General features: G+C 38.9%; 1 protein-coding gene across 2 annotated transcripts in view; it reads left to right on the top strand.

Moving 5' to 3' along the window:
* Positions 1-17,077, top strand: part of slc30a6 (solute carrier family 30 member 6) — a 174,064-nt gene that overhangs the window by 83,144 nt on the left and 73,843 nt on the right. For both annotated transcript variants that reach the window (XM_073050547.1, XM_073050546.1), the window contains exons 11-14: positions 181-300; positions 2,971-3,073; positions 3,507-3,554; positions 9,868-9,936. In XM_073050547.1, coding sequence (XP_072906648.1) covers positions 181-300; positions 2,971-3,073; positions 3,507-3,554; positions 9,868-9,936 — 340 coding nt within the window. The remainder of the gene's footprint in view (positions 1-180; positions 301-2,970; positions 3,074-3,506; positions 3,555-9,867; positions 9,937-17,077) is intronic.

Below are 17,077 nucleotides of genomic sequence, written 5' to 3'. Positions count from 1 at the left end.
GTTGGTTGGTTGAGATAACAATGAAAAACAAAATGTTTTCAAAAATGTTGTTATAATGCTCATGTCAAATAAATTATTGTACAGTATGTCCATAATGCTATTAAACCAAAAAGTAGTGTTTTACTTATGAAGTGCTATTCCTGAAAATTCTAAAAGTCCATAATTATATTTTACTTTCAGCTTATGTGGAATAATTCCTAGTTTAAGCAGCATTTTGCTTCCTCGCATGAACCCATTTGTTCTCATTGACCTTGCAGGAGCATTGGCGCTCTGCATCACCTACATGCTGATTGAAATAAAGTAAGTGATGTATGTTGGATATCTGCATTATATTTGACCTCTGACAAATTTGAAAACCAAGTGTAAAGGTGTAGAAAATGCAGTTAGAAGATCTAAATCAGTTTAAGTTATTCATTGTGTTAACATGGAAAGAACATCTTTGGTTTCCCCTCTCTGTGTATTAATTGAGTTATTCTCTCTTATGTCTCTCTTCCAATATTGCATTGCATGCAATTGTTCTTGCTTGCTTCTTTGTCACATAGCTAGTCCCCTTGGAGCTTAAGTTCCTTTTCTGCCTTTTTCACTGCAGCTATAAATAAGAAAATTCCTTTTCTATTGCCCCAAGTATTACCCTTGGCTTTCTCCTAGTTCTTCTACTCTCTCTGATGTTTTAATATATTTCAAAGAAGTGATGTCATCTGTAGGGAGATGCCTTTTTTAAAAATTACTTCTATTCATTCTAAGGACATAGCTTTACAGGTTGATCCAGCATTTAATTGCCCATTCCTAATTGCTCTTGATAACCGTTGTAATTCCTGGGGGGGGGGGGGGGGGGTGTGTGTGTGTGTGCGCGCGCACCCACTAGGCAAGGATGTTCTTGGACTTTAAACCAACGGCAATAACTCAGTGACAGCCTGTATGTTTGCTGCACCTAGCTCTATATCTCTCAAACCCACAAATGTATTGTCAGCCTGCTTAATTAGCATCATAATTAAACAAGATTTTTCAACTGAACTCTGGGATGCTTGAAGTCATTGTTGTAGCTTCTGTCACAGTATTTCCAATTAGTTCACCTGAGTTCATTTTCCACTGGGTTTGGGAGAGAATAGAACTAAAGATCATGTGTTGGGGTGAAAGGTGAAGTGTTTAAGGGGAACATGAGGAGGAACTACTTCACCCAAAGGATGATGAGAGTGTGGAATGAGCTGCCAGCAGAAGTGCACGATTTCAATATTTATGAGTAGTTTGGAAGATGGAAGGGGTATGGAAGGCAATGGTCCAGGTACAGGTGGATGGAATTAGACCAAATCATAGTTTGGCATGGATTAGATGACCCAAAGGACCTGTTTTTGTGTGGTAGAGCTCTACGACTCTGACACCATCTCCTTTTGCACCTTTTCGCTTCCCAGTTAAGCAATAACTATAAAACTATTGATTTCTAGATTTTAACAAATCCTAAATCCAGTCACTCACAATTACAATTTTCACTCTGCAGATGTCCATGATCATTCCAGTTCAATCTCTCCACCCTCTCCACAGTTAAGACTTCCTTTGCTGAAATGCTCATCTTCTCAATCACACCGAGACTCACTTGTTGATCCTCTGATTCAGCACTCTAACACTAGCTACTCAAAACTATGCTGACTCTTTCTTGTATAACTTAGATCTTACTTGGATCCTGCATCTTAAATCTTAAGTGTTGTTTTCCCTCAATCAACATTAATGTTCTAACTTACAATTAGAAATCCTCAATACCTTTTACAGTTCCCTTCATATCTTTACCACATACCTTCTCATTCACCTCCTTTTATTCTAAAGTACATTAAATATAAAATACAGAAATAAAACATTCAACATTCTGAGTGTGGTGACATATAAACTCACCGCACATCTGTAACAGGGCTTCAGACCCAATGAATTGGCGTTAAAGTGTTGTTACTAGACCATAAGACATAGGAGCAGAATTAAGCTATTTGGCTCTGCCATTTCATCATGGATGATCCAATTTTCCTCTCAGCCTCAATCTTCTACCTTCTCAATGTATTCCTCATGCCTTGACCAATCAAGAATCTATCAACCTCTGTCTTAAATTTTCATAAGGATTTGACCTCCACAGCTGCCTGTGGCAATGAATTCCACAGATTCACCACTCACTGGCTAAAGAAATTCCTTCTAATCTCCATACTAAAAGGACATCCCTCTATTCTGAGGCTGTGTCCTCTGGCCCTAGTCTCTCCCACCACAGGAAATTTTCTCTCCCCATCCACTCTGTCAAGGCTTTTCACCATTTGATTGATTTCAATTAGGTTGCCCCTCATTCTTCTGAATTCTAGTGAATGCAGTTTCCATCTATTCTGTTCATTCCATCTCAGCTTTTCAGCATTATCTTTCTGTTCTGTTTACCTGATTTTGTTTCCTTTAAGAGAATCTATTCTATCTTCTCTTCTTTCCCAATGATCATAGTTTAAAGATCTCTATCATGTCAGTTCTTGACTTTACTATGCTTCAAAAAATATGCCCAAGTATGTTCACTTTCTTGATAACACTTCTTTATTACTTTTTCATTTCTGATACCATGCACTATTGGTAGTTTTCATATTGTATTTCTGGCTTTTAGCAATTTAATATTAACTTAAATAGTTTGAAATTTGATCCTAGATATACTTCTGGTTTTAGAAACTTTCAGATGTCTCAATAGATACTACCTCACTACTCCTTTTAAATTTCTCTGCCATGTCACTTTTGCATTTCCACGTTTAAAACACTCTCATAATACATCAAAGCTTTCATTGCCCTCCTTAATAATGTCCTTTACAGTTTTGTACCTGCTTACTTTATATTATAAAGAATTGAGACTTTTTAAATCTAAAGGGTGTGTAAAGATGCAAATAGTTAACTTAAAATAAAAATGGGAAGTGTACAGGTCTATATTATTATCCTTTACTCTCTATTTTTCTCCATCATTCCCAGTAATTATTTTGCAGTGGATACAGCTTCAGCTATAGCTATTGCAGTTATGACGTTTGGCACGATGTATCCTATGAGTGTCTACAGTGGAAAAGTGTTACTTCAGGTAGGTGTTCTTACCAAAAGTCAACCAAAGGTAATAGAAAATGTGTTGTATGAGTATCAGTAAATTAGGGTCTTGCTAAAACTGTACTGAAAAGATAATTTTTCAAAAAGATCTTCTTGAAGCTTGATAATAGAGTATGTAAACTGATTTAATATTATATCCATTTGATCTGTATATTTTAATCTGGATTTGAAAGACATAATTTATTATTCTGCATATTAGATGGAATTAGATTATGAATTAAGAGTACAATATAAAAGTCATGTTCAACAGCATTAGGAACTGTTGACTTAGCTATTTATTGATGTTGGGAATGAGGTCTCAATAAGAAGAAATGGAATGGAAAAAAATGGGGCAGTAATTCATTTTAATGAATAGTTTAGTTTTCTGCATAACAATGCTGTGATTACAACATACTGATTTGTTTTTGCAGACAACACCTTCACATGTGATTGGACAGTTGGATAAGCTTTTGAGAGAGGTATGCATTGAAATGAAGGTTTTTGATTCACTACTCATTTACATTATTTAATGTATGGATATGATTAAATATTCCCATTTCAACATGCAACTGCATCCAAGGTCTGTACAGTTAATAAGGATGTTTTAATGCGATTGAACAATCTATTGCTGCTTAAAACCGATGGAAACAATGTTGGTTGTGGCTGTACTTCTCATCAGACTCCTCACAGGAAATATGACTGTCGGTCTGGGCTACAAGTGCGTTTAAAGATCAGGGTTTTTGACTCTCAATATTTTTGACTATATTGCTGGCATATGTACAGTCTCCAGTAAATAAAAGTGATGTTCTTAGAGTAAGAGTGCTGTATCAGAGCATGTTAGGACTGCATGCATCCTCTGCTTCACGGAATCCTGGTTAACCCTTTCCATACCAGATGCAGCGGTTCAGTTTGATGGGTTCACTATACACCATCAAGATCTAACTGTTGAGCCTCTCAGAAACAGAAGTGGAAGTGCATGCCTCATGACCAATTCCTCTTGGTGCACAAATGTGACAGTGATATCCCAATTCTGATCACCAGACCTGGAATATCTCGCAATGAAGCGTCAGCCATTTTACCTACAACAGGAGATCTCTGCGATCATTTTGTAGTGTATACATTCCACCTCAGGCCAGTGTCAAACAGGCTCTGAATGATCTGAGCATGTGCAAAACAGCACACCCTGATGCCTTCACCATCATTTTGGGGGAATTCAACCAGGCCAGCTTGAAAATGTCACCAAATAATTATCATCAACAAATCATTTGCAGTGCCAGAGGAAACAACAGACTGGACCACTGTTATACCACCACCAAGAATGTCTACCATGGTTTTCCACATCCACACTTTGGAAAGTCTAATCACCTGCTATACTTCTACTCCCTGAGTATAGGCAGAGTCTGAAGACTGCAGCACCAGCAGTGAGGACCAAGAAGGTATGGACAAGTGGAGCACAGGAGCGCTTACAAGACTGCTTTGAATTGTACACTGAACTGTATTCAGGGATCAACTTCGAATCTGGATGAGTATGCCACAGTCGTTACCATCTTCATTAAAACCTGTGTGGACGGGTGTGTACGTACGAAAACCTGTTGTGGATTCCCAAACCAAAAGCCATGGATGAACCAGGTTTGTACAAGAAAATCAGATATGACTTGCAGAGGGTTATTTTAAGAGCGAAGAGACAGTTCTGAGCGAGATTGGAGGTAAGATCGGATGCACGTCAACTCTGGCAGGGTTGACAGGACATTACACAGCAAAATCCAGTAGCGTAAATGGCAGCAGTGCTTCACTACCTGACGAGCTCAACGCCATCTCTGACTGCTTTGGAAGGGAGTATATAACTACAACTGTGAAGATCGCATCTGCACCCAGTGACCTTATGATCTCTGGTCTCGGAAGCCTACGTCAGGCTGTCTTTCAGGAGGGTGAACCCTCACAAGGCAGCAGGCCATGATGGAGTACCTGATAAAGTTCTGAAAACTTGTGCCAATCAACAGCTGGGAGTATTCAAGGACATTTTCAACCTCTCACTGCTACTGTCAGAAGTTTCCCCAGCTTCAAAAGGGCAACAATTATACTAGTGCCTAAGAAGAGTAGTGTGAGCTGCCTTAATGACTGTCATCCAGTAGCACTCACATCTACGGTGATGAAATGATTAGAGAGGTTGGTCGTGGCTGGAATCAACTCTGCCTCAGCAAGGGCCTGGACCCAGTGCAATTTGCTTATGTACAGCTAGGTCTACAGCAGGTGTAATCTCAATGACTTTTCCAATGGCCTTAGATCACATGGACTATACATACACATATGGCAGGATGCTGTTCATTGACTACAGCTTGGTGTTTAACATCATCATTCCTGCAATCCTGATTGATGCTGGCATGGATAGCAGAATGGCTGACAGGCAGGAGGCAGCAAGTGGGAATAAAAGGGGCCTTTTCTGGTTAGCTGCCGGTAACTAGTGGTTCTTCTCTAGGGTCAGTATTGGGACTGCTGCTTTTCACATTGTTTGTCAGTGATTTAGATAATGGAATTGATAGCTTTGTGGCAAAGTTTGCAGAAGATATGAAGATAGGTGAACAGGTAGGTAGTGCTGAGGAAGCAATGCGATTGTAGCAGGACTTGGACAAATTGGCAGAATGGGCAAAAAAGTGGCAGATGGAATACAGTGTTGGGAAATATATAATAATGCATTTTGGTAAAAGGAACAACAGTGCAGACTATTATCTAAGTGAGGAGAAGGTTCAAACATCAGAGGTGCAGAGGGACTGGGGAGTCCTTGTGCAAGACTCCTAGAAGGTTGAGTCAGTGATAAAGAATGCAAATGCAATGTTGGCAGTTTTTTCAAGGGGAATAGAATATAAAAACAAGGAGATAATGCTGAGCCTTTATAAGACACTGGTCAGGCCAAACTTCAAGTATCGTCAACAGTTTTGGGCCCCATATCTCAGAAAGGATGTGTTGTCATTGGAGAGATTCCAGAGGATGAAGATGGGAATGAAGGGGTTAACATATGAGGAGTGTTTGGCCGCTTTGGGCCTGTACTCACTGGAATTTAAAAGAATGTGGGGTGGGGGAGAGATCTCCTATGGTGGGCATGTCCAGAACTAGAGGGCACAGCCTCAGAATCGAGGGGCGACCCTTTAGAACAGAGGTAGGGAGGAATTTTTTTTTTAGCCAGATAATAGTAAATCCATAGAATGCTCTTGCTACAGACTGCGATGGAGGCCAAGTCCATGTGTATGTTTAAGGTGGAAGTTGATAGTTTTCTGATTGGTTAGGTCATCAAAGGTTATGGTGAGAAGGCAGGTGAATGGGATTGAGTGGGATACAGGATCAGTCATGATGGAATGGCAGAACAGACATGATGGGCTGAATGGCCTAATTCTGCTCATGTAAATAAGCAGAATCTGGTCTTGTAAATAACCTACAGAACCTGGGCATCTGTACCTCCCTCTGTAATTGGATCCTTGACTTCCTAACTGGAAGACTACAATCTATGTGAATTGGTAATAATAGATGCCCCTCGCTGACTATCAAAACTGCTGCATCTCAATCCACTATTTTTCTCTCTCTTTACCCATGTCTCTGTGGCTAGGTATAGCTCAATTGCCACCTATAAATTTGCTGATGATACAACCGTTGTTGGCAGAATTTCAGATGAGACAAGAGGGTATACAGGAGCGAGTTTTGAGATTAATGAGATAGTTGGGTGGGTGTTACAGCAACAACCTTGCACTCAATGTCAGTAAGACCAAAGAGCTGATTGTAGACTTAAGGAATGGTAAGCTGAGGGAACACAAACTAATCTTCATAGAAGGATCAGAAGTGGAGAGGGTGAGCAGTTGCAAGTTCCTGGGTGTCAAGATCTCTGAGGATCTAACCTGGTCCCAACATATCACTGCAGCTATAAAGAAGGCAAGACAGCAGTTATAATTCATTAGGAGTTTGGTCTGTCACCTCAAACACTTGAAAACTTCTATAAATGCACCACAGAGAGCATTCTGACAGTCTGGTGTGGATGGGGAGACTACTTCACAAAATTGAAAAAAAAACTGCAGAAAGTTGTAAAATTAGCCAGCTCCATCTTGGGTACTAGCCTCCATAGTATCCAAGTCATCTTCAAGGAGCAGTGCCTCAGAAAGGTGGCTTCCATAATTAAGGGGCCCCATCACCCAGGACATATCCTCTTCTCATTGTTACAGAAGGAGGTACAAAAGTCTGAAGGCACACACTCAATGATTCAGGAACAGCTTCTTCCCCTCTGCCATCTGATTCCTAAATGGACATTGAATGTAACAAGTCATTTTCCTAAATGCATGAAACTGAGACTATCTGTCATAGTTATCTTTTCATTTTAAGTACATGTTTTACTTTCTCGCCAGTGTAAGTTGAGAAAACAAATCTGATCATTTGTGCACTCACAGGAGTCAAGACAAAAGTAACCATAAAAATTGCTGGATCTGTTTTTATTTAGTATTCTAAAATGCTAAAATCTTAAAGGCAACATTCAAGATTGAAATTTTTTCTCAATTTACCATATTCCCTATGTTGCTGCATTTCAGCTGGCTTAAGTGTTTCCTTTGTTATTTAATTTGAAATATATAGAGAGGATCTGTAAGCAGCCATAGTGTAGCTCATCTTCTTGAGCAAAGATTGAGGTCTTTTTGCAGACACATATAAAATTTCTTTCATTTTCATTTTATTGACTAATATTAGACCTCTTGCAATGGAGAAAATTTGATAATAATGCATCAGCATATGTAATTTTCTTGCTAAAATTGTGTAAGCAAAAAGCAAAAAAAGTTTAAAAATCCAGAAACAAGTGATGAAATAAAAACTCAGCTGACCAGTGTCTATATATGTTAAGCATTTGAAAGCACCTATGGCTGAAGTATTAGCACCTGTTCCTTCAACATTATCTGAGCATTTCAGTTATCTGGCATTTCAGTTTGTATCTGAAGTTATTTTTCCTTATTCCTAATTCCTTATTTTTTCCAATATATTTTTCCTTATTCCTTTTAATCTGTTTTATTTTACCTAGCTCTGTTTTGTTCACTCATGCTTGAGGATTAGATCCTACTGAGAACAGGACTTGAAATTTATAAATTCATAGATTGTCCTAAGAATTGTGTAGCTTCCATAAAGAGGGTGAAACCTACCTTTGGTATTGATACTCTGATCACTTAAATAGCCAATGATAGTATAAATATCAGAGTTTTAGACTTCGAGACACCAGATATTGTCCAGCAGAAAATACTCCAGGTAATTGTTCTGATGATGCTTCCTGTAAAATCAGCCAGTGCCAGATACCAGCTTACAAAGCAAGAGGAAATTCTTGATCCACTCAACAGAAAAATGAAATCAATTAAATCAAAAATTTCTTTGCTCATAGAGACAAAAGTACAAACAAACCAAAATATTATGTGTGTAAAATGAACTTGTAAGCAAATATTTTAGGCTGACATTTTATTATAGTACTAATAGAGTACCAAATTATTTGAAATATTGTCTTTTACTTGAGTCATGAAATTGAGGTGGATGCAGAAGATTTAATGTCCTATCTGAAGAAGTGTGGTATTCTTCCTGATTAATTTTTGTCCTTCTGCAAACGTAGCAAAGGGGAAGACTTGTTACAGCAGCTTGTTCTTCAATGTTGCCTTGTACACAGTAAAATATCCCATTAGCTACTTAATCCCAGTAACCTTCCTGTGAACGTCTACCTGACAATTTTTTGATGTTAGAATAATGAAAACTCTTCAAAAGTATTTCATTTTCTGTTACTTTAGGGCATCCCGATGTAATAAGAGAAGCAACAAATATAACAGTCTGCTGAAGCAACTCAGCCAGTTAAACAGAATTTGTGGGGGTGGGCAGAATGAGGAATTGTTGATGTTTCATGTCAAAACCATGCCAGCAGGAATCTGATTGGTTGATCAAAAGAGGGTTAGGGATGGGTGACAGATTGAGCCAAACAGGGGAGTTGAGAGACAGAGACATGTGGATGGTAGATGGAGGTAGGCAAATAAAAGAAAGAAAAAATAGAGTGCTGCAGCGCAGTAACAGGTCTTTTGGCCCACCTAGTCTGTACCAAACTGTTAATCTGCCTAGTCCCATCAACCCATACCCAGACTATAACTGTCCATGCCCCTCCTATCCATTCACCTATCCAAATTATTGTTAAATGTTGCAATCGAACCTGCATTCACCACTTCTGCAGGTAGCTCATTCCACACTTTCACCACCCTTTCAGCGAAAAAGCTCCCCCTCAGGTTCCCCTTAAATATTTCACCTTTCACACTTAACGTGTGACCTCCAGTTCTAGTTTCACACAACCTCAGTGAAAAAGCCTGCTTGCTTTTACTACATCTGCACCTTTCATAATTTTGTATACAATACCTCTGTCAAATCTCCCCTGTGGGGAATTGAATTGAGTGTCTGACAATGAGGACAGTATATCATAGTTTTCACAGAAGCAGGAAATGTGACAGTTCAAAACAGCAGGTCCTGAGCCATTCTCCAAGCTGTTTTTCCATTGTCAGACATGTTGTTTTCCATGTCCAGCATGAATGCTTTGAGCATATAATAGAAACAAAAAGTAGTTTGACAGCAGCATAACACATAAGCTGATTTTTCAAAACCATTAAGTATTACCAGGTAATAGATAACCTGACAGCTCCTAATGAAAACAAATCTAGATGTTTATTAGTTTAGAAATATTAACCATGTCTGAAAGTAAATCCTAAGGCTTAAGTCACTGCAGTTATTTTTTTTTTGGTGTCTCTGTGACAGGTCTCAACTCTGGATGGTGTTCTTGAAGTGCGGAATGAACATTTTTGGACCCTAGGATTTGGAACTCTGGTATGATCTTTGAATCTGAATTTAGTTGTAGAGAATTGAACTCTGAAATGCTCTGAGTTGCTTATGAATATTACTTCTAAAAAAATTTCTAATATTTCAGAATTGTAATAAACTCCTATATGCAATTAGTCTGATCTCAGTGGTTGGGAAGATATTGGAGTTGATTATTAAGGATGAATTCGCAGGGTACTTGGAGGCACATCATAAAATAGGTAGTAAGCAGCATAGTTTCCTCAAGGGAGAATCTTGCCCGATAGATCTGTTGGAGTTCTTGAAGAAATAACAAGCAGTATAGGCAAAGGAGACATCGGTTGATGTTGCATACTTGGATTTTCAGGAGGCCTTTGATGGGATGCCACACATGAAGTTGCTTAACAAGCCGTGAGCTCATGGTATTGCAAGAAAGATTCTAGCATGGATAAGGCAGTGCCAGGAGGCAAAGAGTGGGGAAAAAGGGAACCTTTTCTGACTGGCTGCTGGTGACTTGTGGTGTTCCACAGGTGTCTGTGTTGGGACTTTTTATGTTATATGTCAATGATTTGGATGATGGAATTGGTGGCTTTGTTGCAAAGTTTGCAGATAATATGAAGATAGGTCTAGAGGCAGGTATTTTGAGGAAATGGGGACGCTACAGAAGGACTTAGACAGATTAGGAGAATGGGCAAAGAAGTGGCAGATGGAATGCAGAGTTGGGAAGTGTATGGTCCTGTACTTTGGTAGAAGAAATGAAAGGGTTGACTATTTTCTAAATGGAGAGAAAATTCAAAACCCTGAGGTGTAAAGGTACTTGTGCAAGATTCCTTAAAGGTTAATTTGCAATTTGAGTCTGTGGTGAGGAAGGCAAATACGATGTTAGCATTCATTTAAAGAGGACTAGAATATAAAAGCAAGAATGTAATGTTGACGCTTTATAAAGCACTGGTGAGGCCCCCATCCCCATGCAGCTGATGAATCCAAAGGAACGGCAGAGACTGATACAGCTTGGCATCAGTGGCATCGCAAGAGTTGACAGTGTTGAACTCAACAAGGATTGCCTTAGGGACTCCAGAGGATTTTTCCTCTGGGTGTACTCCCAAATCCTTCCCTGTGAGTGGGTAGGGGCAAGGGAACAGTGGTTTGAGATTAGAGTTTTCCTTCCAGATGAGCTGCCAAAGGGGGCTGATGAGCTCCATCTGCCTTAAGCGCCTGGCCTTTGCCTCACTTCCTGTCACTAGAAACCATTCTGCCGTGCTTAGTAACTAAGCCACATGTGAAGCCTAGGAGGCTGACTTGGTTGTCAGAGGCTAGTTGAGCCACACATTATTGGGAGCATTTAAAAGGTAGTGGGAGCATATCCCTATTACCTCCCCCCTCCCCCCCCAAGACAACCTTAAGGAACTTGAATCTATTTTGCAATAAAAAGTAGTTTCCCATCAGAATTTAAAAAAGCCTTTACTTATCCTGTTGCATCTTTTCTCATCATTGTTCCTGTTATTTCTCTTATTTTCATTAGTAATTTTATGTTTATTACTCTCCTATGTCCTTTATGTTCTGTCATTGCAATCCATTATCATATAGAAAAAAATATTTTTCTTTGCCTTTTAAGGTTCAGCTTTCTATTTGGAAGTGGGAGAAGTAATTTTAAAGAATATAGAGCTCTAGAGTCATATCTTACAAATGAGATCAACAAAAAAAACTAATGACAAAGCTAGTTCTTCCGCCTTATGAAGGGCTGATAGAGAAATGGGTTTGAAAAAATCCAGATAATCTGGAAAATAGCTTCACAAATTAAATATAGTTTGTGACATGATTACGTTCATCAAAATATAGTAAGGAAGCAAAGCATTTGACAGGGCAAATCTGGGAGTGATGGGAGGAAATTAGTTGCAAAGGAATAATTACTGCCTAAAATGTGTTTTTGGATTGGATGAAAGAGTCTATGATTTAGAGAAAAATGTGTTTCTTTTGAATTGGAAATGTTAAAGGTAAGAGTACTTTTGCAACAAAACCAGTTATTATCTGCAAATTCAATTCCAAAATCGAACAAAATGGACAAAATCGATATTTGTCTGTTGAGTAACAAAGGTACATTCAAACTGCTTTCAAAGCAAATAAAGCACATTTCAAATCTGTCACTTCTTTCCCCTGTTGTGTATTTTCCTGTGTAATTCTATCATCTTTGTTTATGTTCCTGCTTGATGTCAATAAACCATTAAATGTCGCTGTTTCTCCTCATAGACACATATTGAGCTTTGCCTACTTACTTCTGTGTAAAAATAGATCTTGCAACATTTCACTTAGATCCACTTGGGAAATATTTCTAAACAAACAGACTTCTTCACAAAATATATTAACAATCTGTATTCACAAACATAGGTACACATGAATTTTTTTGTATGGCAGAGTTAATAAAGTACTGCATTATTTTAATTGCTTTCACAAATACATGAATCAGGCTTCCATGCTTTATTGGGTATGTGTATCACATACGATAAGGAACTGGTTATAAACAAATAGTTTTGTTGGGACCATATTGGAACATGTTTCTGGAGAGCAAAATGTTTAATTACTTGTTGCAAACAATTAGGCCCAAGAGAGCAAATCAGCATTAGAGAGATTAGTCTCAAGCCACATCAAGTGCGAACTTGCCACACACCAGACACAGTAGAAAATCTGAAGTAACAGGTGTGAAAATAGATTGTGAATCCATTCAGTTGTTATATTTGTAACACACATACTTTCCACTGAAATCCCTCTGCACCATACTCTATATGAACATTTCTTAATACATACCCTAGAATGAACCTTGTGCTGCTGATACATAATATTTTAATTTTTTTAAACCCTACTTCCTCTTAATTCCAAGTTTAATTTTGAAATTGTTTCTTTATATTTGGTCAGAAAGCTGTAGTATGCATATTTAATACTTAGGGAAAAGTTTCATTTTCTACCTGATTTTACCTGTATTAATGAGCCAAGATTTGCTTTACTAGTTTCCATCTCACCCACAAAGGTAGGTGAGGTGGTGATGGATGGCTGGAATTCACAAGTTGACATTGTAACTCCTATCACGGTACCTTACTGTAAGTAGAAACCACCAAACAATATCACTTACACTGAGATTACCTTGTCAAACCTGTGGCATTTTGTTATCTGCTGCCTTTGTACTTTATATTGTCTTGTTAAACTAGTTATCCTACTCGTAGAATTGCAGATGTTTTTATTAGCCATGAAGTTGCATCTCCACAGATGGCTTTGCTGATTTGAAGACAGAAATTTTACAAGTCCAGTTGAAAGGCATGATCATGTAGTTTTACCTTTCCACTAATTGCAGCACAAGTAGAAATTTTGAAAGGGGGGGGGGGGGGGACAAATTCAGTAGCCAGTCTGCAAGCAGCAAGACCTCACAAGCAGTGTTGCAGTTAAGGTCATGATACTCTATTTTACTGTTGTCAGTTGAGATGCAAATATCAGCTATGACAATCAGAACTCTCCCATGCTTCAAAGAGTGTCATAAGATCTTTTATTTCCACCTGAGAGTGCAGACAGAATTACATTGAAACTGTTGCCTAGAAATGTTACTCCTCTTCATGACCTTGAATGCTTTTCTGGTTATTTTTGCAGGGCATGTTATCTAGGGGATAATGTTTTTTTTGCAACCTCATCTTCAGATAATTTGCACTGAATTTTAGAAAATTGTCTGCTCAATCAACTTTTTGTTTTTTAATGATTGTGATTGCTGTTAAGTTGGTAATTTCATTAGTCTGGTATGTGAACCTGCAAAAGTTGGTTGACTTGACACCCATACTCTTGCTCCTGCTGGGGTGTACCCCTGGCAAGACAGCAATTCCAAACAATCTCAAAGTCATTCCATTGTCATTTTCTTTTGCATTCAGAAAATGGGTCACAGACAATATCTTGAAGGTCACTCCAGCCTTTAATACATCCTCTGGATTATTAATAACTTAACCAGTAGATTACTCTTTTAACCTCTGTTGTCCTCATGCCATTGCCAAGATCAATTATTTCTTGAATACACATGAAAGGATGCACAGCACTTCTTCACTATATGCCTATTAAAATATAAGCAGGTATTTAGCAAGGGAGTGCTTTGTTTCCCTTCATTCACACTGTCATGGTCCCCAATCAGAAATGGACTCATGGAAAACAGCAAGTTGTTTTCCATTGCCAAGTCCACCAGAAAATGATAGGGCATGATGCAAATTGCAAATCATCACATAAAGATATTTTCAACTCATAGGCTCAGTCAGCATGGAAACTCGTCCATTAGTCCAACAAGTCTTGAACGAGGTGTTTATATTTCACCACCTCCTTTAGCACTGAGTTCCAGATATCAGCCACTCTATGTGTGAAATATTTAACCCCTCAAACCACTTTAAAACTCCTTCCTCTCAACTTAAACCTATGACCTCTAGTTTTGATAGCCCTACCATGAGAAAAAAAACTTATGGCTCTTTACCTCTTATAAATTTATATACCTTTATCAAAGCACCCACAGCCTTCTTCAGCCCAGGGAAAACAAACCCAGCCTATTTAATACCTCTCCATAAGTGAAGACCTTCAAACTAGACGGTATTCTGGCGAATCTCTTCTGCATTCCCCAGTGCAACCACATCCTTCCTATAGTGTGGTGACCTGCAATTAACATAATTCCATATGATTTGTTAAGATGCAACATTACATCAGAACCTTATATTCCATGTCCTGATCCTTGAAGGCAAGCAAGCATGCAAAAGCCTTCTACAGTACTCTACTTACCTGTGTTACCATTTTCAGGGAACAGTAGACTCGTACCCCTGTGACCTTCATCAACTTTCCTTAGCACCCTACCATTTACTGTGTATGTCGCGCCTTATTGGCTTTCCAGAATGTATCACCTTGTGCTTGTAAGGATTAAATTTCATGTTCCAATGCTCTGCCCTTCCTCACTCCAACAGCACCATTTTCGTGTCATCTGAAAACGTACTGTTCACACCTCCTACATTCATATCAAAGTCATTATCTCAAACAACAGGAGTCTCAACACCAATTCTTGTGGTATAACACTGGTCACAGACTTCCAGTGAGTCAGGTCATCTGTGTGCCTTTGGGTCAGTATACCATTTGGGTCTTGCATACTGGAGGAGAAAAATCTTTTACTCTACTGGGTAGTTGACAACCAAATGGCATGAATCTTGAGCTTTCTGACCTTTCCTCCCTTTCCTTTTAACCCCCTTAGCCCATCGGGCAGCATCTGTGGTGGGATGGGGGGAGAAACTGTTGATGTTTCAAGACAAATCCTGCATAGCAGAATTGAGAGTGGAGAAGCAAGATGGCCAGCAGCTTTCTCTCAGGCTCACACTCCTATATCTCCCACCCCACTCCCTTTCAACCCTGCCTTGCTTCATCTGTTGCTTTTTTTTCTTTCTTTGTCTGCCTCCATCTGCCACTCAGACCACTAATTGTCTCAAAGTCCTTTTCTTGCTACTCCCCTTCTCTCCATTCTCAGTTCCAACATGCAGGATTTGAGTCGAAACACCAGCAGTTCCCTTCCCCTGACAGATGGTGCTCGATGCACTAAGATTGGTTGTTGCTCCAGATTCCAGCATCAGCAGACAAGATCTTCTGTCCACCATAGTGGATGTTGTCAAACATGTTACTAATATCCATGTAGACAACATCTACCATTATGCGTGCATGAGTCTTCTTGTTACCTTCTCAAGAAACTCAATCAAATTAATGAAACAGGATTTCCCTGCACAAAGTCATCCCTGATTAGCACCTACCTTTTCAAATGTACATAAATCATACCTATATCCCTCAAGATTTTCTCAAATAATTTTCCTAGCACTGAAGTAAGCTACACTGGCAAGTAGTTACCTGGTGTTTCCCAGCTGCCCTTCTTAAATAAAGATATAAAAATCTGTGTCAGGACCCCATCCATCTCCTCCCTCATGAAGTCTTTGGGATTTATTAACCCTTGCACATCTAACACCACCTCCTCCTCCTCCTCCTCCTCCCCTTGCTCCAGATTATCAGCATATTCTTCCCTAAACTCACTATCTTCTATGTCCATCTCCTTGGTGAATACTAATAAGCGTTCATTCAGGATCTCTCCAACATCATCTTGCTCCACATATGGATTGCCCCAATCTAAGGGGGCCTGCCCTTTCTCTGGCTACCCACTTGCTCCTGATACACCTGCAGACCACTATTTTCTTTATCTAAATGTTGACCATCTTGTCATTTATTTCTAAATACAATTATAGTCTTCAGTATTAGTAGTCTTCAACCCAATGTTATTTTCAGTAAGGCAGCTACTATTATACCCTTTCTGATTCCCTTTTACTTCCTTTTTGCTTATTTATTTAAAACTTGCTGGAATAATTTTAAGATCTTAGTAAGTGCTATAAGTATCCCTATATACAAAATAGTTTTCTATAAGCTCTGGTTGGTTCCTTTTTGTAGAGTATTTCATTGTAGCTAATGTATCAGCTGCATTTGTTTACTGTTTGTGACTCTTAAGTTTGCTGTTTGACTGTTTTGTACACATGTATGTGCCATATCCTGGAAATTTGTCCCAATGGGTTATAAAGCAAAGCACAATAACATGTTATGCTGATTAAAAGAATGAAAAATATTATGAGTCCAATACCACAGTGGAATGCAGTGACACAAGAGCATTGAAAAGCCATCAGGACTGTTCCCTTCTCACAGTTAGCAGGCAGTGTTAACTGGTTAATACATTTTTTTAAGTTCTTAGGGATGGTGGCAGAGAGGGGAGTTAGGGATCAGATTAGAATTTACTTTACTTTACTGTCACCAAACAATTGATACTAGAGCGTACAATCATCACAGCGATATTTGATTCTGCGCTTCACGCTCCCTGAAGTACAAATCGAAGTAAATATAATTTTAAAAATTTAAATTATAAATCATAATTAGAAAATAGAAAAGGGAAAGTAAGGTAGTGCAAGTCAGGTCCGGATATTTGGAAGGTACGGCCCAGATCCGGGTCAGGATCCATTCAGCAATCTTATCACAGTTGGAAAGAAGCTGTTCCCAAATCTGGCTGTACAAATCTAAGGTCAGATGTGGAAAAATTAGACGATGGGTCAGAGACTGAACTTCCACTCCATGTACGAAGATCGGCAATATGGAT

This window comes from Hemitrygon akajei, chromosome 7 (genome assembly GCF_048418815.1).
Source record: "Hemitrygon akajei chromosome 7, sHemAka1.3, whole genome shotgun sequence".
Classification (NCBI taxonomy): domain Eukaryota; kingdom Metazoa; phylum Chordata; class Chondrichthyes; order Myliobatiformes; family Dasyatidae; genus Hemitrygon; species Hemitrygon akajei.
This window is presented reverse-complemented; position numbering and strand designations above follow the sequence as displayed.